The sequence below is a fragment of the Saccopteryx bilineata genome, chromosome 3 (genome assembly GCF_036850765.1).
Source record: "Saccopteryx bilineata isolate mSacBil1 chromosome 3, mSacBil1_pri_phased_curated, whole genome shotgun sequence".
Lineage (NCBI taxonomy): Eukaryota > Metazoa > Chordata > Mammalia > Chiroptera > Emballonuridae > Saccopteryx > Saccopteryx bilineata.
In genome coordinates this window covers 19,431,101-19,452,972 of record NC_089492.1, presented here as the reverse complement: position 1 = coordinate 19,452,972, position 21,872 = coordinate 19,431,101, and the positions used below count along the sequence as shown (strand labels likewise).

At 40.6% G+C, this 21,872-nt stretch overlaps 1 protein-coding gene across 2 annotated transcripts in view; it reads right to left on the bottom strand.

The window, feature by feature from the left end:
- Window positions 1-5,972: 5,972 nt before the first annotated feature.
- Window positions 5,973-21,872, bottom strand: part of EIF3H (eukaryotic translation initiation factor 3 subunit H) — a 102,050-nt gene continuing 86,150 nt past the window's right edge. Inside the window, exons 3-8 of one of the 2 annotated variants that reach the window (XM_066265782.1) lie at window positions 19,004-19,171; window positions 17,444-17,543; window positions 16,125-16,274; window positions 10,160-10,280; window positions 8,245-8,377; window positions 5,973-6,196 (exon numbers count right to left, since the gene is read on the bottom strand). In XM_066265782.1, the coding sequence (XP_066121879.1) occupies window positions 6,099-6,196; window positions 8,245-8,377; window positions 10,160-10,280; window positions 16,125-16,274; window positions 17,444-17,543; window positions 19,004-19,171 (770 nt within the window). In that variant the 3' untranslated portion in view covers window positions 5,973-6,098. The remainder of the gene's footprint in view (window positions 6,197-8,244; window positions 8,378-10,159; window positions 10,281-16,124; window positions 16,275-17,443; window positions 17,544-19,003; window positions 19,172-21,872) is intronic. The other variant, XM_066265783.1, reaches the window with a different exon arrangement.

The following is a 21,872-nucleotide window of genomic DNA, read 5'->3' as shown; positions in this document are numbered from 1 at the left end:
GGGGCGCATGCAGGAGTCTGTCTATCTCCCCTTCTCTCATTTGGAAGAAAATAAAGACACGCTGACCATACACCTGCAACTAACACCAAATATCACTGAATGTAAACTGTAATTGAAAAAATTAAACGAAAATTAAAAAAAGAAATGCAGAGACACAGAATAATACCAAAGAAGAGCAAAATGATCTAGCCTATTTTAGAAACAATATTTAAAGCCTTCAGTGCCTGTTTCCATATCTGTGAATGGGAGTGTTGGTGGGCAAAAGATCAGGCCGGGTCCCCTCCTGCTTGAAAATATTAGTGTAACTGCAATGTAACTTGTATTCTCCTGTCACCTCTTAAGGCCGCAACTTCTCAAATCTATGGAGGCCCAATACACTTCGGCATATATGAGTTGGATTCAGTATTTTTGAAGTTGAAAGCTAAGAAAGCCAACTCACAGTTGCTGAAGGAGAAAAAAAGGCAGCGTTAAGAAGATTCAAACATGTTTTGGGGAGACCCAAGTGCAGGGCTACAGACATGACTCAGAGTGGAACTAGAAACAGACCACGTGTTAGAACCTGGAAGCCTTCTCCCTGCTTGTCCCTCTCTCCTCCGTCTGCATCCTTCTCGGGTCCTCAGCCCTGTGCTGGTTACAGAGGTTAACAAGAGCTTAGATGGCCTCAGGAAACAAGTCCATACGGGCACTGGAATTCCTTGATCTCATTTCTTGTTCATCAGAAATGATTATTGATAAGGTAAAGTGGACCACAGTCCAGTGATGACCACGGACATTAAGACTATACATTTAAGGTGTAGGGTGAGTTAGGGAGCAAAGAAATTCCCTGAAATTGGTGTGGGGGAGGCGAGGGGAGAGAATGGTTCACCACAGAAGATGGCATGCAAATTGGAAGCCATCTGGAAACACAACCGATTTTCCTAGACTTGTGTTGAGAAGGGAGGTTGTACCACGTCCTGGTCAGAGAAATCGGGACCCGACTCTAGTCCTAGTCCTGCCTCCGAGGAGTGGGCTAGCTATAGTTGACGGTGTGTTTTGAGTTTGGTTTCACCGTCCCTGAGCAGTCCATCTCCTTCCTTTAGTGTTCTGAGCACCGAGCACATGGGCTTCACATTCGTGCCCCTACCCCATTCCAAACGAGAAAATACACAGCAAGCACTTTGTGAACTGAGATAATATATTAATGTAGGAGATCGCTCTTAAAAGCTGTTTCTACTGCAATGGAATTTGTCTACTCACTTTCTTCTCCAAGTATCAGTTTTTCACCTCCATTAATAGGCAGGTTTGGAACATCAGAGACTACAAGCCAGAACAATGGCACCCGCCCATAAATACCAGACATAGGTAGCACATGCACTTTGTATTTCCTTGGCCCCCTGCCCCTGAGAGTGCATTTCTGTTACAGCGCCGTGGGCTAGACGTGAAAATCACCAGCTGCAGTTCCTCCCTGTACTTCATTAGAGGTCCAGTTTCCCCTTAACGCACATGAAGGCCTTTCATTAGCAATAATGGGGGCTGCATACATCAGAGAGAAAAACAGACCCTCACCCTGTGATCGAGGAGCTGGTTATTGGGACACTTGTCTGACTAGAGAAGGACGACATCCAGAGATGCATGATTACATCAGGGAATTAAAATCTGTGTGACCATTTTAAAAGATAAAGTGCAATTTAAAAACCTCACGATGGCGAAGGGCAAGAATCAAAACTAAAGAATCGCAGGCAGTTCAACTCTAGAAATGAGTTAAGCAAGTGAAAGCCAAATGGCAGGATACACAAAGGTTGGGAAAGATTACCCAGGGGATTCGACAAAACAAGAACCGTTTCCAATACATACAAAGTAAAACATTGGCAAGAGAGACTACGGTCCAAGAAGAAAAGGCAAGGACCATTTACCGTCAGAAGCAGTAAACACGGCTGCAAGTTAAACAAATCCTTCGCCTCCATGTCCACAAAGGAAGATGGACGATGCCAGAAATGGCTGTGCCCTGGAGAGGGGTCAATGAAAAAAAATATTACTGGAGGAAATAGAAGTGACACCTGAGTTTATGTCTCCAGGTTGACACAAATGCCAGAAGCAATAAGAATGTTTTCCTACTGCAACCAACTCAATTTTGTAAGAACACTTGGAAATGGGCCACCCTACATTGTTACGGGTCTGATGAAGAAATGGTAGTTTCCCTACTTGTATCCAAATGTAAAATCAGTAATTTTTGGATTAAAAGAGAAAGTAATTTTTTACTTTTCTTTATAGCACACGGTTAGTGGATGAGAACTTTCATATGCTGTGTTTTTTGTTTGTTTGTTTGTTTTGGGCGGGGACAAGAATGTGCATGTAAAGAAACTAAGTATGTATCTGCAAGCCCATTGAAAAGGACTTTCGACAAGTCCCAGAGGAAGCATGGATTCAGCACCCCAGGGAATACTTACATTAGTAAGACTTGAGGCTGTTTCCAATCTCTGGTAGACCGCTTGCCCTTGAATCAGTGAAAGTATTGAAACGGGTGCCTAACTCAGTTGTTAAGAAAATGCAATTGATGTCAACATCAATTCTAAGGAATCAAATTGTCACTCTAATCCACTGGTCACATGACTGATGTAAGGGCTTAAGGCTCTCTGAGAACAGAGGATACAGGTCAAGAAATGTCTGGGATGCAAGCCCAATGAAATGGTCCACACTCCCCAGAGTGGGGTGCGGACCCTTGGAAACCATTTCTGCACCACAGACTGTATCCCTAAAATCGCCAGACACTTCAGGATTCTGGGTTCTGCCAGTAGCTGTGGAACAGGCTGAAGGTGCATTATAGGTGGTGTCATCTATGTAAAATGAAGCTCAAGGTATTAGGTACGAGGCCACAGCTGTCTGCTCCAATGAACTTCCCACTAGCTCTGGCTCTCCAGCTCCTCAAGCTCTGTCTTGAGTAACTTGGGAGTTGGTCAGATTGACCTGTTCCAATCCATCCAGGGGCTGGGACTCAAGTAGGTCCTAATCACTCCAGTGCAGCATTAGGCCATGGGATAGAAAAGGCATCCGCTGCTTTTCCTTTCTCTTTGTATTAATTTGGTAAGCACAGATATTTATCCTCTTTTTAATACTTATCTACTAACTACTTTCACCCCTTCCACACATTCCAAATAAGGGAGGATGCTCTGTTGAGATGGACCAAAACACTCTCCAGGGCAGTGATGTTTTGATCATGCCTTCTATAGATGGGCAGTTGAGTCATTTGCTTAAAATAAGCCCTATAGATATCTGAGTTAAGCCCTTTGTTCCATTTCTATGATATAACTACAGTGAGAACAGAAAGAAGAAACAATTGATAAATGGTGTATTACATTTAATTTAAATGAGAACTGTTTATAAAAAGAAATGGTTTACAACTCAAAAAATTATTTTGTAACATTCTGATAACTACACCCAAGTTCAATGCCAGCACGCTCTGAAAGTGAAGCCAAGGTCGGTTTTCTAAAGAATGTTAGAAAAGCAGTTTGAACAATGTAGTGTAGTAACATCTTAGAAGACTCTAAATACGAAGTATTCAGATGCTGTAAATAAGAAATCATAACAACCTCTTAATTAGGGTAACATTAGATTACATTTCAATTGCCAAGCTTCCAAAAATGGAGGGAGAAGTCCTTTCCCTTTACCTCGATGTTAAAGTATTTTGGGCAGTCTAAATTTTAATGAAGAATAATGCTGTTGCCTGACCAGGCGATGGCGCAGTGGATAGAGAGTCGGACTGGGATGTGGAGGACTGAGGTTCAAGACCCCGAGGTCGCCAGCTTGAGTGCGGGCTCATCTGGTCTGAGCAAAGCTCACCAGCTCAGACCCAAGGTCGCTGGCTCACGCAAGGGGTTACTCAGTCTGCTGAAGGCCCACGGTCAAGGCATATATAAGAAAGCAATCAATGAACTAAGGTGTCGCAACAAAAACTGATGATTGATGCTTCTCATCTCTTTCTGTTCCTGTCTGTTTGCCCCTATCTACCCCTCTCTGACTCGCCGTCTCTGTAAAAAAAAAAAAAAAAAAAAAAGAATAATGCTGTTATTTTCCAGAGCCTTATAAAGCATTATCAATGAGTATGGGGTTAATGGCAAATGTTTTGACTTTCTTGGTTTCTAATTTTCCATTAGATTAACATACTAGACTTCTCTTTCTTGTTCTTGGGTAAGTGAATGATTTATTAGACCTGGTACTCAGTTTATGAGCTTTCCTCATTTCAACTTAAAGAAACTGTAAATATTTATAGAAGATGAACCACATGTATTTGCTCCTGAAAAATGTCAGAATATAGCATTCAAATCAAATGCAGAACAGAAGTCATTCCCTAACACTACATACTGGGGAGATTTCATTTCCATTGACATGTTTTCTTACACAGTTTTCCCCTCCACAGGAACTCCTAACTCAGAAACTACTGAGATCCGCCATTAAGCATGTACTCATAGATTACTCTGAGTTATGGCTATCTAAACAGGCATATGGAATTTACACCAAAAAATCACACCTTTCTAAAATAAAATGAAGTCTTGTTACATTAATCTTACACCAGGAGGAAAACAGTAATTAAGCTTATGTTTGAACTGACTGTCCTTCATTTTGCTGTTTTCAAGGGTGCTTTGTTCAACTCCGCAATAAAAATCTACATCCAGATTAGAATGCAGGGAAATGATTAAGAGGATACAATCCGCCAAGCAGGGACGTGGCCAGTTTTAGCAATACACTCCTCTACTGAGCACAGCCATACTCAAATGTGTGTTGACTCAAATAAGAAATCACAACGGGTGAGTGCAAATCAGTATATACTTTTCTTGAAGACAATTTGACAAGTTAAAAGCCTTGGAATTTTAAAATACCCTTTGACCAGTTAAGTCCACTTCCAAGTATTTCTTAGAAAACTAAATTACACACGTAAAAAAGTGTTTAGATTCTAAAGAGATGAAGCACCTAACCTTCATAAAAGCAACAACCTGCTAATAACCCAGTATCCTGAATAGTGCTTCGTGTCCACCTCATCCTAACACTTACCCAGTGCCTACAACACCCCAACCACTGTGTGCTGTGCTCTACCCAACCCCTGATGAACTTCAACACTCACACCCACCAGGTAGGGTTAACACACTCGGCTCCTTTTCTTACCTCATTTGGACGAGGGTGACGTTAAGCAACTGGTCTAAGGACACACTAAAGGGAGAAGAGCCAGGTGTCAATCCAGCTGTCTGATCTGAGAGCCCCAATGGTGCCCCCAAAGCAATGTTGTTGAAAAAATATTTCTCAACCCTTCTTTCTTACCCTTATCCACTCATGATTATCCTCTCAGGAGCTATGTCTTCAAGGTGGAAATCACCAGGAGCGTCCCGGGCACGCCTCCTCCAGCACGTAAACCTGACTTCGGCATTACACAAAGAGTGAGACCTCTGATGACCTTTCAAATGCAGAATTATTAAAAATTTGTTCCCCATGTACTACTGTCCTCCCAAATCTTCTTTCCTCACTCCAAAACCCTGGTCTTAGCAGAATTTTATTTTATGGTAAGAAAAAGATAAACACAAAGTCCTAAATTTTAAAATATACACAGAATGAATTTCATTTTCATATTAAATATAGTCCTTTGTTAAAGTAATTTTTTTTTTTAGTGGCCTGTGGGCATAAGGACCGATGAACCATTACCAGAAAAATGAGAAGCTGGACACTGAAGCGAGACCAGGCCCAGGGAGTATGGTCCTTGGGCCTGGACACGAGCCTGGGCTTATAGGGCGCTTGGGCGAAGAAGCGCTAGAATTTCTGGCGGTGCCTACAGGTCAGAGTGTGGCTGAGAGGTGCCACCAGAGACAGCAAAGGTGACGGGCTCTAGAAGTCTGAGCCTGATGAAGCTTCCAGTGGAGACTTTTATCTTTGAGAAAGTAATAGATCGAAGGAATACAAAAACAAGCACCTAGATATAATATGTAAGCCAAATGAGCAAGCAGTCAAGATTGTTTTTATCTATATTTTATTATTGGCTAGAAAGACTTTCCAATATGCTAATGTATTTCTTCCAAGAGTTGCCCCAATGTGATCTCAAGAGTCCATGTTAACTTCTTTTCTGGAAACGTCCGCTCTTAGTTGTTGTATTCTTGAAGAGCCTGAGCCATGAAGAGTTTGCCCAAGTTTTGGGCAGTGAATTCCTTGATGTTCTGGCAATAAGTGTTAATCTGGCCTGTGCATTTGGGAAAGTGAGAAAGAGAGTCACCATGGGCCACAAATTATACAATGACCTAGAACTCTGGTCACAAGAAAATCAACATAATACTGAACTACAAGTATTTTGTTTTGTTTTGAGTTAAGAGGACATAAGAATCAATTCTATTTCTCCATAAGGGACAATAGAGGTTAGAAGTTCTTAAACTATCTTCCACTCTTGCTTACACAGAGGAGAAACACTACAACTTTAAAACAGGAAGACATACTAGTTGTCAATCAAAATGTGCTGACTATGAAGCTCGGACCAACACTGTACAAGGTAGAAAAAAACCAGCACGAGCTCTCCTGAGCAGATAGAAAGAACTGCAAACTAACCCGACCCCCTGACCCAGGTGTGAACAGTACAGGGGTGTCCAGTCTGGGCTCTGGAAATACTGAGGGACCTCACCCCCCAGATCCAGAACCGACCAGGGACACAGAATCCACAGAAAAGGACTTCATCACTGCTTTTACGTCTTAAAACTAATCTGTTGCAACAGTTATGCATTTTTTTAAAGTATGAGAAATACAATTCTCCCTGCACTGGACCTTAGTTAAAGAATGCAACTTAGTTCCCCAAATTTCATTTATGTGTGGATTACAAAGCTTTATGGAATTGAGATATTTCACCCACCCTAAAAATACATCAATAGAAACCGTGAAAGATCAGCTTCCCTTTGAGTAGGATTTTCACTCTAATAAATGCTTCACAGACGACTGGCTGATTGAATCGAACAGTATTAAACAACATTTATATTGAAGTAAGGTATTTATAGCTAATAATATAATGATTATAGATTCAAAATCAAGTCCTAATATAGGAAATCAAATTTCTACCACTTAAAGGAGGTGTTAAATGTTAAGTATCCCCAGAGAAAGTCTATTCAGAATTACATTCTTGTTGCTACAATTTAAGTCAAGACAAGGGAAACACTCTTCTTTAAGTCAGAAAACTCAGTTCAAATCAAGCACCCATATACAGACTTGGACTTAGTGCTCTTATCACAGGACGAGTTAATGGCTTCAGCTAAGTGATCTTCTGCACCAGGAGACTGTAAACATTTCTTCTTACTTTCCATGAAAAATAATACAGTCTGGCTGTGGTGGTGCAGTAAATACAGTGTCGACCTGGAACACTGAGGTCCAGTTTGAATCCCTGGGCTTGCCTGGTCAAGGCACAAATGGGAAGTACCGTATTTTTTGCTCCATAAGACACATCTGACCATAAAACACAGCTGGGGTTTTAAGAAGGAAAATAAAAAAAAAATATTCTGAACCTAACAGTGTATTAAAATATTTAATAAAATACTGTATTTTTCACTCCATAAGATGCATGGGCGTTTCCCCCTCCACTTCTGGGGGGGGGTATCTTATGGAGCAGAAAATATAGTAAATACTACAAGTTGATGCTTCCTGCTCCTCCCCCTTCTATTCTCTCTTGCCTCTCTCTAAATCAATAAATAAAATCTTAAAAAATAATAATAATAATGCCTGACCAGGCAGTGACACAGTGCACAGACTGTCAGACTGGGACACAGAGGACACAGGTTTGAAATGCTGAGGTGGCTGGCTTGAGCACAGGCTCAGCAGCTTCAGCGCTGGGTCGCTGGCTTGAGCAAGGGGTCACTGGCTCAGCTGAAGCCCCCGGTCAAGGCATATTTGAGAAAGCAATCAGTGAACAACTAAGGTGCCACTACGAAGAATTGATGCTTCTCTTCTCTCTCCCTTCCTCTGTCCCTGTCTCCCTCTGTCAAAAAAACAAACAAACCACAAATAAAACCTTCCCATTTTAGAAAGTAAGTATAAATGCCATATCAAAAATGTGAAGCACCGACAGGACCCTGAGAGGAACACAGACTGACAGATTCTTAAATGTAAAAAATTAAAGGTACTAGATTCAAATGTGTCATTCAACCATTTTAAATGCACTAGGTCGTATGACGTATGTTTTGTTTTCTAAGCCTGTCGCCTGTTTTCTGCAGGACGGTGGCAGCAGCCCCACCCCGACCTCCCCGGCCGCGGTACCTGCGATGAGCAGGGAGTCCATCCGGGCCGGCGGCTGGGGCGGCTTGAAGAGCTTGGACAGGTCCTCCTCAGGCAGCGGCGGCTCACCTCGGCTCTGGCGCTGCATGTTCTCCTGCTGGCGGCGCTGCTGGTACTGGGGGGGGGGGGGGGGGGCACGGCTGGTCAGCCTCTAGTGCAGCCGGAAAACCCTCCCACGCCCGCCCGTGCGGTCAGCCGAACCCCACTGCTCTGAATCCCAACCTCTGTTTTATAAAGGGTGACCCCTGGTAACTCTTGCTTCTAAGAGGCTAAATGTTGTGACAATAGAAGGAAATTCCTTTGCTGTAAACCCAGTGTCACTCACTCTAAGGTCTAGGAGTCTATAACTAATAATTTGGGAAAATACAACTGGGGATGTGAGAAACGGGAGGCGTAAAAGGTAAAGAAGCTCGGGATTAAGCAGTGGGAGAAAGGGAGTAACTTCCCCTTCAGGACAATGGGGTAAACGACCGCACTATAAGTATAAGTCATCTTAACTTTAATAACAAACTAATGGACTACCACACTGGGAAAATCTTTCAACTTTATCACTACTGACCAAAACGACAATACTGATGACGTGATTATTATTCTAACATCATCATCACTATTATTATTATAACTGTAACTACTATTACTTTTAATTACAGATAATCATCTGTGCTTTAGACTTAAGGAACAATGAATATTAACTCAAAAAAATGCTCTCAAAACTTTCAAACTCCAGATTTCTATGATTCTCTGGAAAAAGGGTGGGGATATATATATATATATATATATATTTACAAACTTATAGATCAAAGTACAGTCAAGAGCTAATAGCGGTGAATTTTTTTTAATACAACATTCTTAGAACCACTTAGTTAGGCTTTAGCATTCTGGTAACAACACACCAAGTTTCAAGTACATCTGAATGGAAACAAAGTAGGCAGACACACACTGTCACATATAAACATTCTGGAATCCACTTATCTATGAATCAAATGTTACAAACATTTCAGAGCAATAGAGCCCCAAAACAATATTCCAGGAACTGTGAAAATCATGTGATCTTTGGACAACACTACTAAAGAGAAGGTTAAATGGCCATAACAGTATATGTGCATATGAGAAAATTCAAGTAATTCTAGGGGTTTTATCTGTATTATACCATCTATTTCACAGCAGTTGGTCTACTACTTCCTATCAAAATTGCTTGCTCTTAATCACAACTGCTCAGTTTTTTAAATGAACTGAAGATTGCTAACTATGCTGCAATGAGCCACTACCAACCCAATTACAGTTAGTAAAGAAATGAGCTGTGACACTCCAGAATCTCTCTGACTTTGATTTTTCTCAATAAGTGTAACTCTTATTTGCATAACCTTGGCATTACAACCTGGGCTTAATATTCTTACTCTAAGACAGGTATTTTTAAGTACGTACAATTTGCAAATATGTTAGAAACATATTATATAAAAAATAATCTTTTAAGATATGGTATAGAGTTACTAGCCAATAGTCAATGCTTTATCAAAAATAATTTAGCCTAACCAGGCATTGGCACAGTGGATAGAGCGTCGGCCTGGGATGCTGAGGACCCAGGTTTGAAACCCCGAGGCTGCCAGCTTGAGCGTGGGATCATAGACATGATCCTGTGGTCACTGGCTTGAACCCAAAGGTCTCTGGCTTGAGCCCAAGGTTGCCCGCTTGAGTAAGGGGTCAGTGATTCGTCTGTAGTCCCCGGTCAAGGCACATATGAGAAAGCAATCAATGAACAACTAAGCTGCCACAACTATAAGTTGATGGTTCTCATCTCTCTCCCGTCCTATCTGTCTCTCTCTCTCACTAATAGTAGTATTTTAGATCTTAAACGTCGTGCGGGAAGTGGACTGCGGAGTGTTCCCGTCACACCGACCTGGTGTCTCTGCTGCTGCTGCTTGCTCACGTTCCTCATATACGTGTTATATTTAACTATGTCTTGGCTCATTTCATCCACTCGGTCCATCAGCAACTGGAGACTCTTTCCCAGGTGACTGCTGAAACAGAAAGGAAACACACTGACACATTATGTTTTCAAGTTACAGCTCTGGCACTGCTCTGAGGAGGTCTGAGAGGGTAAAATGACCTGCCATTTGCTAAAAGAATAAGAGCCTGCACTCGCGCAAAAGCAGGGGTAGAGGCGGAGCCTGTCATTCAACCATCTGCGTCTGAAACAGCTGTATGTCACTGTCAGAGCACAGGCACGGCAGGGCAGGAACTGCTCGACAGCATACATGCACAGTATCTACACTGTGTATTTCCTTTACAACCAAGCTGACCCTAAGGGCAGTACTCCTGAACTTTTCCTTAGCAGCCCCTCCTCCAGATTACGCTCTGGAACATAAGCCAGTAGCCACAGAAAGGAAGACCTATGGAACACACTAAGACATCCCTATCTAGCGGGTTCTAAAAGAGCAACAACAGCATTTATTCTGCAAAGCCAAGTGAAGAAAGAGGGCTCCTTTCTTCTCGCCCTTCCTAGAATCTGTAGTATAGTCGTTCACACTTCTGTTCCTCTCCAGAAGTTTACAAAAATCTTCTTATAACGCGATGTTAATGCACATCACTGATGTACGGCACGACAATGACCACCATATATTCACTGACTTCTGCCTGCAGCTACCTCCTACGTGCTAAGGCCTGCTGCTCCGTAAGTGTACTATACTGTTAGCTAGCTGACAAACGTATTCATTCACTCATTTAAAGACCTATTAGGTTCCAGCTTCAGTGTCAGCAGACAGGGAGACAATAACGAATGAGACATTCAAGTCTGTATCTCACTGCCCTTCCCAATGATTGAGCGTGGGAAGGAGAGAGGGGAAGCAGAGACGGTCTAAGTAGTACGGCCAGAACACGCCTTTAGGGAGAGGACAGGCTGAAAGCAAAAGACTGGAAGGGACCAGCCATGCAAGAGGAGTCGCTGGAAGGAAGAAAGCACACGGCTGCAGTCCTGAGGAGGGTGAGAACTAGGCAGGTGACAGGAGGACTGGCTGCACGGCCAGGCACAGGGTCAGGTTAGGGAGGTCAGATGGGCACATATGGGAAGTCATTACCCACAGCACAGAACACCCAACAACCCAGTGTGAATGAGGGCCCCAAACTCCAGCCAGAAAGGCACCATGGAGTTTCTACAAGGATGTAGAAAAACTGGAACACTCATGCATTGTGGTAGGCATGAAAAAATGGTGCAGCTGCTGTGGAAAAGTTTGGTTGTCCCTCAAAAAGTTAAACATAGTTACTAGATGACCCAGCAATTCCACTCCCTGGTATATACTCCAGGGAACTGAACACATGCTCACACAAAAGCTTGTGCGTGCATGTTAATAGCTGCATTCTTCACAACAGCCAAAAGTAGAAAAACCTCAAATGTCTACCAAGGATGAACGGATAGACTGAGCTTTATGCACACAACAGAAGACCAATGAGTCATAAAAAGAACACAGTACTAATACACAAGTGAAACTTAAGAGACTGGGAGTGCTGGGAATAACTAAAGTAAATCCAGTTAAAATATGGCTTCTATATGGATTCCATCTGTAACATGAAGAAAAGTAGAAAGTTTTGGCTCTTTGTTAAACAGAGAAAGCACACAGATGTCTTTCTGTCTGCATGTGTGAGAGTGTGTGCATGCATGAGTGTGTGTGCGTGCGTGTGTACACACAGAAAATTACCACCAGACCCAGGCCCGGCACTACCTGCATAACCAAGGCCCAGGGACTTAACCTGTCTAGGAATCAAGTGTCTTTCAAACTAAATTTCTTTCATATGTATCTTATTCCATTGTCATTTTGTGAATCATTTTTAACTTTATTTTTTCCCCATAACTAATCAAATGTCTAGGTCTACTGACTATACAGTCACACTGCTTTCCACATGACTTCAGGGTGAAAATTTAACAATACTGTCTCATCCCGCATGCATTCTCTCAACACACATCATCAAGTACATGCATACTTCCCCAGCTGTTAGACAGTAAGAATGACACTCGGTAAGCTGTTGCTACTCTCAATGCGTCCCAGTGAGCCAAGAGGAAGGCAAAAAGGCAACCACGACACAGTGCCGATAACCGCTGCAATGGAACAAAGCATAAAAGGCAGTCTGGTCGATGAGCCGAGCCTTTCCAAGTTCTGTGACAGCTGGATTCTGAGTCTGGAGAGAGTGGGGGATACGGCAGGCAGAACGGGGCCACGCTGGCACTGGGCGCAGGCGGCACGCTCAGACTGGCAGGAAGGGCAGGATGTGCTTGTGGAACTGCAAGTAATTCCTACACCAGGAGCACAGGAGACGGGCAAGACTGGCGGAAAGAAAGAGCAATGAAACCAAAGAGGCTCCAGCCAAAAATTTTAAGTGAAGGCGTAGTAAGATCATCCAATTTGCGTTTAGCAAGGTCACTGCAGTGAAAGAGGGGAAGGTGGAAGACAGGAAGTCAGGAGACTGAACGTGAGGGGCAGGGGCAAGAACAAGGAGGCCCGGCCTAAGGTAGCAGAGGGCACGGAAGTCAGGAAAGAACACGGGGAGGACAGACCCCATGGAATACTGGTACCTAGGGACGTGCAGGCGAGGCTCACTGTGGGTGGGGAGCGGGAAGTGACACAGAGAGTGGAGGTGGAGACTCCAAAGAAAGTATTTCAAGAAGAAAGGGTTATCAACATAGTAACCATTTAAGCATCTAAAACACCCAGTAATAGTGACAAAGGCGTCTTCTGTGACTTTGGGGAGAGCTCTAGCATCACAGAATAGATGGAGCCCTCAGTGTTGAAGAGGAGTGGGAAGTGAGGAAACAGACAACATGTGTAAAATTCCATTAAAAATTCGGACTACAAAAAAAGAAAAATAGGAAGCAAAAGGTGAAAGAATAATGGCATGAAGTCAAAAGATGTTCTTTTTGTAACTTTGATTTTTAAGATGAGAGAGACTTAAACCAGTTTAAATGTCCTTATCTTAATATATGCATGTTCAAGTAAGTCTTCAGGGGTTAAGAGTAATGTCTGCAATTTTCTTTCAAAAGATTCCAGGGGAAAAGCATGATTTTTTAGATGCAAAATTGGTGAATCTTGGTAAAAGGGTTATGAGTGTTTCACTGATTATTCTTTCAATTTTCCTTAAAACCAGGTCATTGGAGAGGTTAGAAGGGGGTGCACAGTGACAGTGGAGAAAAGCACGAAGGCGAGTTACTGTCACACAGTATTCACTCCCAGAGCTTAAGTCCTGGAGGCTGACTACACTGATTTTAGCAATGAAAAAGGTACTATCAGAACAGACCATCCCTTCCACCCAAAAATATCTTTAAAGTACTAATACTATGCATTGCAGGTATATGTCATTCTAGTGAAAGAACACAGCACAGATATGTGGACTTTCAACATTACATAACATTAATAAACTATAATAATGATCTTCAGAAATCTATCCAATAAGACATATTCAAAAACAAACAAAGAAAACTCAAATTTTGTATGGCAAAAGGAATGAACAGTAATACAGAACTATTTCATAGTTCCCAGGAAATCACAGGGCCATTTACCAAGGGCAATTTTATGGTCCTTTCATCAGACCAATTCAACTAGATACTGAAACATGGAGTTGTTAGGGGTTTTAATAAAATAGTTTTTCTTTTATTGCCAAGGAAACAAAGAACTGAACACAGACAACTTAAACAGATGTCAACCAAGATGTGCAGTGATGTATCAGCTCTGACTACAGCATCGACTTATCCTGCCTGTCCTTAATGCAGGGTGCCCACCTTCAGTTTACCTTTCTAAAGAGGAAATCAAAATAATTGTTTTTCTTTCCATGTGTGAAAAGCTGATGGTGTATGTAACACATTTTAAAAATTTAATAAAAGCTGTTAAAAAATAGCCATTAGTTGAACTTTCATCTAATAAAATCAAAGATGAGAACTTTTTATATAAAACGGACCACAGTATGTTCTACTCACAGCATAGGTAAATCAAAGAACTGGTATCCACATATGGGTTGTGAAAAGCAAGACCAAGCAAAATGTTTAAGGAGCTATTTAACAATGATTTCTGACACGGTTTCTCAGAAAAACTTTTATGGCAGCTTGCCTGATCAATATTGTAAATTAAAATTTGAGGTGAACACAACTTTTAAAATAGCATTATCAATTTGGGTCAATCTAACAGTACATTAGTATTAAGATTCATGTTTTTTCTCCCAATAGAAACACCAATTTACTCTTAAAATAACTTAACATGGGAAGAAAGGAGCCTATCTCCCTATTTTGCATAAAATACAGAAGTTAAAAGCTAAAATAAAATTATTTGTCTAGATCTTAGTAGCTATGGCGAATTGGGAACATTTTCTTGGCTATTACACTGCTGCTTTGGACAAACAGACATCACAGACCAGCTTACCGGTCATGTGAAAGCACAGAAGGGGTCTATGTGTTTTGTGTGCTCCATAAAGGAAGCTTGGGAAAAGGTGAACATAAATTTACAAGCAAAAGCTTTCACGTAGTACACTTAAATCTATTACATAACTATATATTTAATTTGTCGAACTGTAACCCTGCAATGCTGTAAAAGGCTCTCAGCTCAAAGCTTTGAATACAGGTGTGCCAAGTGGGTTTGTAAAAGCAATAACGAAAAATATGACTTTCTAAAAGGGACAAGTTAAAGACTATTATGAATACACGTTTGCAGGCAAACAGCACATTCCTTAGTGCCAAGTCAGCGCCGCAGCCTGAGTGGCTCAGTTAGCACTCTGTTTACTGCCCGGCTTCCCTCCCTGCAAGGACTCTCCTGGCCTCTGTGCTGCGTGCACCCAGTCTGGAACCACAGTCTACCCAGCCCGGAGCAAGGACAAGACAGCGGGCTCTCCGATCCTTCTGGGTTTATCCCACTTGTCTTATGCCGAAAGAGTCTTATACTGTTCTGTTGTCCAAGCTGCCACGGGGCATAAACGAAAATCTGATAAATAACTGAGCTTCTGGTGGCTTGAGGAAACACACCTTGTCTCTTTCACATTCACAAATGTGTACTGACTGATGGCCTACTTTTCCATTTAATTTCATTCTAGGGGTCTGCTGTTAGCCTTCACCTACCACAAAACAATCCCTAATATCAAACCTAAAGGGCTCTGAAGAGGGGTTATAGATAAATAATATCAAACCTAAAGGGCTCTGAAGAGGGTTTATCTCTCACATTTCTGTTGAGAGATAAACGAGGGGCAAAGGAACACCATTCCATAAAGGAAACTGTTTTGGAACACTTCAGTCAGCATTTTCCCAACATAATAAATAATCTTAGCAACTCGGTGACCAAAGCAGCGATAGGGGAGCAAATTATGTCACCGCTGTCTAAGAGAGCAAAGACAGTGCCAGGTCCGGGACACACGAATTTTAGCTTGAAATTCAAACTGGAAGCTTTCTGCTAACAAAGTCTGCATCTGAACCAGGGCAAGTGCCACCAGTAAAACAAAACAAAACAAAACAAAAAAAGGATTTTTGTTTTTCTCTCGAGCATTATTAAATATCCAGACATAATAGCACCGGCCTCTGAGGGCAATATACAATAAATAACACTGAGCCAAATAAGAAACCCCAAACCCCCGGGCATTCACCTTATTATAGCAAAAATGAGACAGCAAAGGCAGCAGAGGGTTCTCAGAATAGGAACTAATTAGTATTCAGACACAGTGTGGCAGTTTTTCCTGGATCTTAGCAGAGCAGGACAAGTACTGCATGTTGCTACCTGTCTTAGTAACCTCAAAATGTGCTTAAGGAATTTTTTCCTTCTTTCACAGGTTAGAGTCTATGCAAAGGAATCTTTTGCAAAAAGTGATGAAAGGGGTCTTCTCGTTAGGCAAGCGCGGCGTACCTGCTGGCCAGACTGAGCAGCTCGTGTTTATCTGCCACAGCGGACTTCTTCTCAAGTTCCCACATGAGGACGTTGATCAGATGTGAATTTTTAATTACAATCGGCACTTCTTCAAACATGTGCTCAAAGGTGATATTTCCCTTTTTCAATCTGTGAAGCATGTTAAAAATACCTGAGTCTGGTGGTCAGAAGTAAATAATAAGTTGACTATTTTATACATTTTCCCCTAATTACCGGCCCTCCCCAAGATCTTTGTTTCATTAGTACGCTCTAAAAAGGCAATGGGTTTTACAGTCAAGCATAACTCAAACAATTTGAATAACTCTGAAAATGACCTCAGTTTGAGCTATAAACCCAGAAAATAAGACTGCTGGCAAAGAAACTATTATTTCCTTGTAATCAGGTATCTTGAAAATTTCACTGATAATAAAATGTAAATGTCATAGAAAGTTATGCTATATAATCTCTAAAACATTTTAAAAAGCTAAAAAAGAAATCTACTCAGGTTCTTGGAAAGTTCGTTTAACCAGCAGAATACTACTCACAGAACAGTACACATACAATCTTTAGAACACAGCAAGAATACAATGTCTCATAGCTTAGTTATAACTACCATATCCAGAAATTCTTTATAAATTAGCTTTTCTTTTTAAAATTCTTTTTAATTTATTTAGGAGTCAAATGGGAAACTAGCAATGAATTGTCTGTCTGTCCTACATGAAGTCAAGGCTACTAACTATAATAAAATTCCTATAATCAACATAAAATTTAAAAATTCTATACATTTCTTAAAAAGTTTAATGAAAATGTTCCCAAGCCATTGTGTAGGAACACAAAACGGCTTTATTGATTAATTCTTTGCATGCTTGTTACCTATAAATTTTCCAGTAAGCCACATTCCTTTCTGAATCCTTAAAATCTGTATATCCTCTCCCCGCACACCCCCTTGAAACAGAAATCCAGAAAATATGACATACAGCTCACAACTGGACTGACAGTTTATAGTCTGACAGCCGCTGATCATTCATACTACCTCCCTTCCTTTAACCATTTATTTCTCTAAATCCAGTAGCTAATTAATTCCCACTCCAACTGAATTTGCCCTTAGTGAGAACAACAGATGAGACATTCCATAAAGAACAGTTTAAACACGGAATGGGAGAAATCAAATGGCCCTCGGCCATGCAGAAAACTTCTACCGTCCACATGGCAAAGGCATTACCACACCACAGAGGATTCAATAAATATGGCAAACTAAAATCTTAAAAGCAAATCACCCAGCCCTTCACTGTATGCCTAACAGGCCCCCAAACACTTACGCTTCAGGAGAAAAATCCTTCTCTTTACACACTTCCATCAGTTTAGGAGTCAGTCTGTACGCCTTCAGTGAGAGAGACCCTTGGGCAGTTTTTATGGGATCTCAAATAAGAAAGAAAAATTACTAAGAATTTTGTCACTACTAGTGCTTGAATGACATTGGTTCTAGGCACATTCTGTTAGTTAGCAATTAATCTTTGCAAAATAATGATCAAAATACTGAATCAGAACACAATTTGAAGCAGATTCAAAACAGTTTTGCAAACAGGAAGTGAAAATGGAGAAACCTATCATCCTACTCATAATAGGTAACTTCCACAGCTAGACCCAGTAATCCTGATGAAAATTAAATATATCATATGTTCTATACATCTTATATACAACTATTACAATTAGAGGGGAAATACTGATGAATATTAAATATCAAAAGTCACTGCATGCATTTGTGTAGTTCTTCAGCAACTAAGAGCCCTGCACACAAAATTTATCCATTCTAATATTTACTGTTCAAATTTCTTAAAGCAGATTTTTAAAAACTCGGCCCACTAAAATCCAAACGCTATCACAAAAGTGTCTTTTTTTAGTTTCATAGAAAGTCATTTTGTCAAAACTAACTGCTTCAACAGCCCCTGAGTAAGGAGCTTAGCACTTGCTGCATGATAACGGCTCTGGCATGCCAATATTCGCCTAAAACCTGTGTTAACATTCATGTTGTCTGAAACTTAACACAGTGAAACTTTTAGCAATAGGTGATAAAATGAAAACCAAAATAGATTGAAACAAGTGGAAAATTCATCAAGGTCTGATGATGCAATGTTTCCAGCCAATATAAGTACACTTTAACAACTTGTTCTTTACTGTAATCCAATTGTTAACATACTGAAACAATTTTGGGGCAGCTCATAAGATTGATCGTATTCATTAGTATTTTTTCTGACAGATACTCAGGACGTTACATTTACTTCTCAGCTGGAAACTATATGCAAGTCTGCCAGATATGGCAAACTGTGAGTGTTTGGGGAGGGGGAAGGCTATAAAGCTGTTAAATCGCCTACAGTTCTGATACAGCACAGAACATCTGGTCTGGAGAGCTTGAGGAAACACCATTAAATAGGCCGAAAAGAAAAAAATCTTTGTGCTAAGAAACAGTCCAGGTTTTGTACGCTGCTGTCAGAGGTCTAAAAAAAAAACTTGGCATGCTGTGTTATGATTGGTCAGTCACGTACGGAGCCAGACACTCTAGCAATCGGGGTTTGTTAGACATCTGGTCTAGTTCCACCAGCCCCTTCAAATGAGGGAGGGGAGATGGAGGAATAAAAATGAAGCAGCTACTCCAGCATTCCAAAATGTACACATCAGGGCTCTGATAGCAAGAAAAATAAACAGAGAGAAGGAAACCCTGTCTAGACTTAGCTGCTGCTGAGGCTGCTGCAGAAACAGGGCTGGTATTTACTTGAGAAGGCCTGCCAGGCTGCTCTCAGAGGCAAGAAGACAGAAAGCAAGAATAGTAGCAGTAATAATATTAGGGGAAGAAAACAATACTAAAGGGAACTCCTCCAAACCGTAAATGAGAACAACAGACTCCTCAATGGCATGCTGGTAACTGAACTGCGAGTCCAGGAGCGCCCGGGTGATGAAGGAGCCGTAGTACGTGGACTGGTACCAGCCCACATGGAGGTGGTCAATGTTCACATGGCGAAGGCTCCGCATCATCTCCATCTGATACTGAACTAGACGTGGGAGGGGAGAAGACAAAGTATCCAATGATGCCACCAATACGAGGACAAGCCTTTTCGGAAATACATTTCTATACAACTACTTCTTAGCTATAGAGAACAGGTTTCCAGATTGAAAATTCATTAGCTCACACACAAAATAAAATTAAGCTTTCAAATCACTAGGACTTTCCTTTTTATATTAGTGAAAAAAGATTTCGTAGAAAAGGTATCAAAAACACAGTAATAATGCCTGTGCTACACAAGGAATTATTTATTAAAGGTAGTTTCCTCTCCCCTTTCTAAATCATAAAAATAATGTATGTTTAACAAAAAAAGTGTCTAAATACTAACTGGTAGCTGTAAGAAGTTCCATTTGAATTAGTAAGTGAGAATTGTTATCAATGTCTTCCTCAACACAGCTTTTAGAACTGAAGTTAAAACCATTAAGAAAACTAATGGGAAAACAATTAGCTACCACATTATTTAAATATGAACAGGATACAAGCTGTAGCACATTTAAAATATAAGAATTCATTTTTGCCTTCATCTGGTGCCCCCTGCTGCATATGCTAAAGTTAAAAAAGATTTTTTTTTTTTGTTTCTGTGTTACTTTGTGTTAAGTAATAGATTTTTTAACTAGCACAGAGTTCTACTTTAATCCCCATGTATGGAATAAAAAGGTTGGATGACTTATGCTTTTGTCAAATTAATGACTTCAAGGTACACTATAAACTTAAAGCGGCATTACTAGAAAAATAGGTGCAAATTGACAATAAATAAAACACTAAAAGAGCAATACACACCTGACCTGTGGTGGTGCAGTGGATAAAACGTCAACCTAAAATGCTGAGGTTGCCAGTTTGAAACCCTGGGCTTGCCTGGTCAAGGCACATATGGGAGTTGATGCTTCCTGCTCCTCCCCCCCTTTCTCTCTCCCTCTCTATCTTTCTCTCTCTTCTCTTTAACATGAATAAATAAAATATTTAAAAAGAGAAAAAAGAAAAAAAGCAATACAGGCCAATAATGAATAGCAAATATGTGATACAGGAGAAAAATTTATAGTCAAAATAATATCCAAGCTATTTCTATTATAATGAATGCATAAATAGGTTGAGTAAATATATTTGCTTAACTCAAAATCTAACCTTGTCATTTTTAAAGCACACTCAGGTTTTAACAAAAGTAAAGTTCTATGCCTGTCACTTCCTTGGTTATAACACTAGTTACACCAAGCAAACAAAATTCAGATCATAAAATATAAAAGAACCTTTCTCAGATGAACACAGCCTTATTTTTCAACATTTGTTACAGGGCAAAGAAATTATAAATCTGCTTATTCCAAGAAAGGTTCTATTTCTCATGATAAAAAATGGCAGTCAACTCATCAATTACTAGATAATTATGTGTTTTCTTTGATTTTTTCCTTTTAAGATAATATGATGGTCTCAAAAACAAGCAGGATAAAATATGGTAATCTTACATCAACTATCTTTTATCTTAAATTCCTGCCTCTAGCCCAGAGACCCCATTCCCAGCACGTTTAACAGATTCCTATCAGCCACATAAATTTAGCACAGACTCATTGCTATGGCCTCTTATCGCTTTAAAAATGCCATTAACCCTTTGAAAGTAAAGTAAAATCACTGTTTCGGCTAATAAGATTTAATCAAATTTACTTATAAATGAAAAGTTTCAACGCCACATGTAAAGGAAGAACCAGAAAAAATACCATTTACTTTACAGGACTAGGGAAGAAGAGAGGAGAGCTTACCAAGCCGCTGACAGTACAAACATGATTTTATAGGATAATTTTAAACAATCAATACTCCCAAAACATGTGTTTAATGTACAATGTAGCTATAAGCAGAGGTCAGATTCCACTACCTTGCAACAGCAGAAAGGAAGGAGAGTCTGGGAATCTGGAGATCTAGGTTCTCAGCCCAGCTCTGAGATCTCTCCCATGGGGAGTCTTGCTGTCCAGTTAATGATTCTTCTCTGATACATACTGTTCCCAGCTCTAAAATACCCGAGAGCTCATTCCTGTCAAAGTGCTATCTATGACTCTGCATTGTTCATCAGCTATGCTAATAATAAGCAATGATTTTTCTATAAACTAAAGCAGGGCCTCCTGCATGCATTAATACTTAAAAAAAAAAAACCCAATTCTTATCTCTGAAAAAGATTCTGTTATATTAATAAGCCTTCCCTCAGGCAGCCTGAATACAATAGTTTATAATAGCATAGTTAGGATACAGGCGGCAAAAAAAACTCTACAATCAGTAGCAAACCTACAAATTCTTCCTTCATCCAGAGTCATACCCACCTTACAGCGCCCCAGATAAGGATAAGAATGAAAATGAAGTGTCTCAGCTAGACAAGAGACAAAGGAACGTGAGGCCTGTCACCTGTGGAGTTATCCCCACTGCTCTGTCCTGTCACCTGTGGAGTTATCCCCACTGCTCTGTCGTATTTGTTTCTGGGGGTGGGGGACATCGAAATGGAAAGATGAGCTGTGGTATTGGGGATGGAGGGGCCACTTCCATTTTCCTCTTCTATAGCTCAGAAAGTCATGACACAGATTTGCCAAGACTAATAAAAACATTTTTAAGGTGATAAGAGTTTTCATACAACCTAATTATGGTAGATAAATATAAAAATATCAGGGTTAAGATCAATGAGAGGCAAGCTGACAAAGCTGGTTTTGAAAATCTAC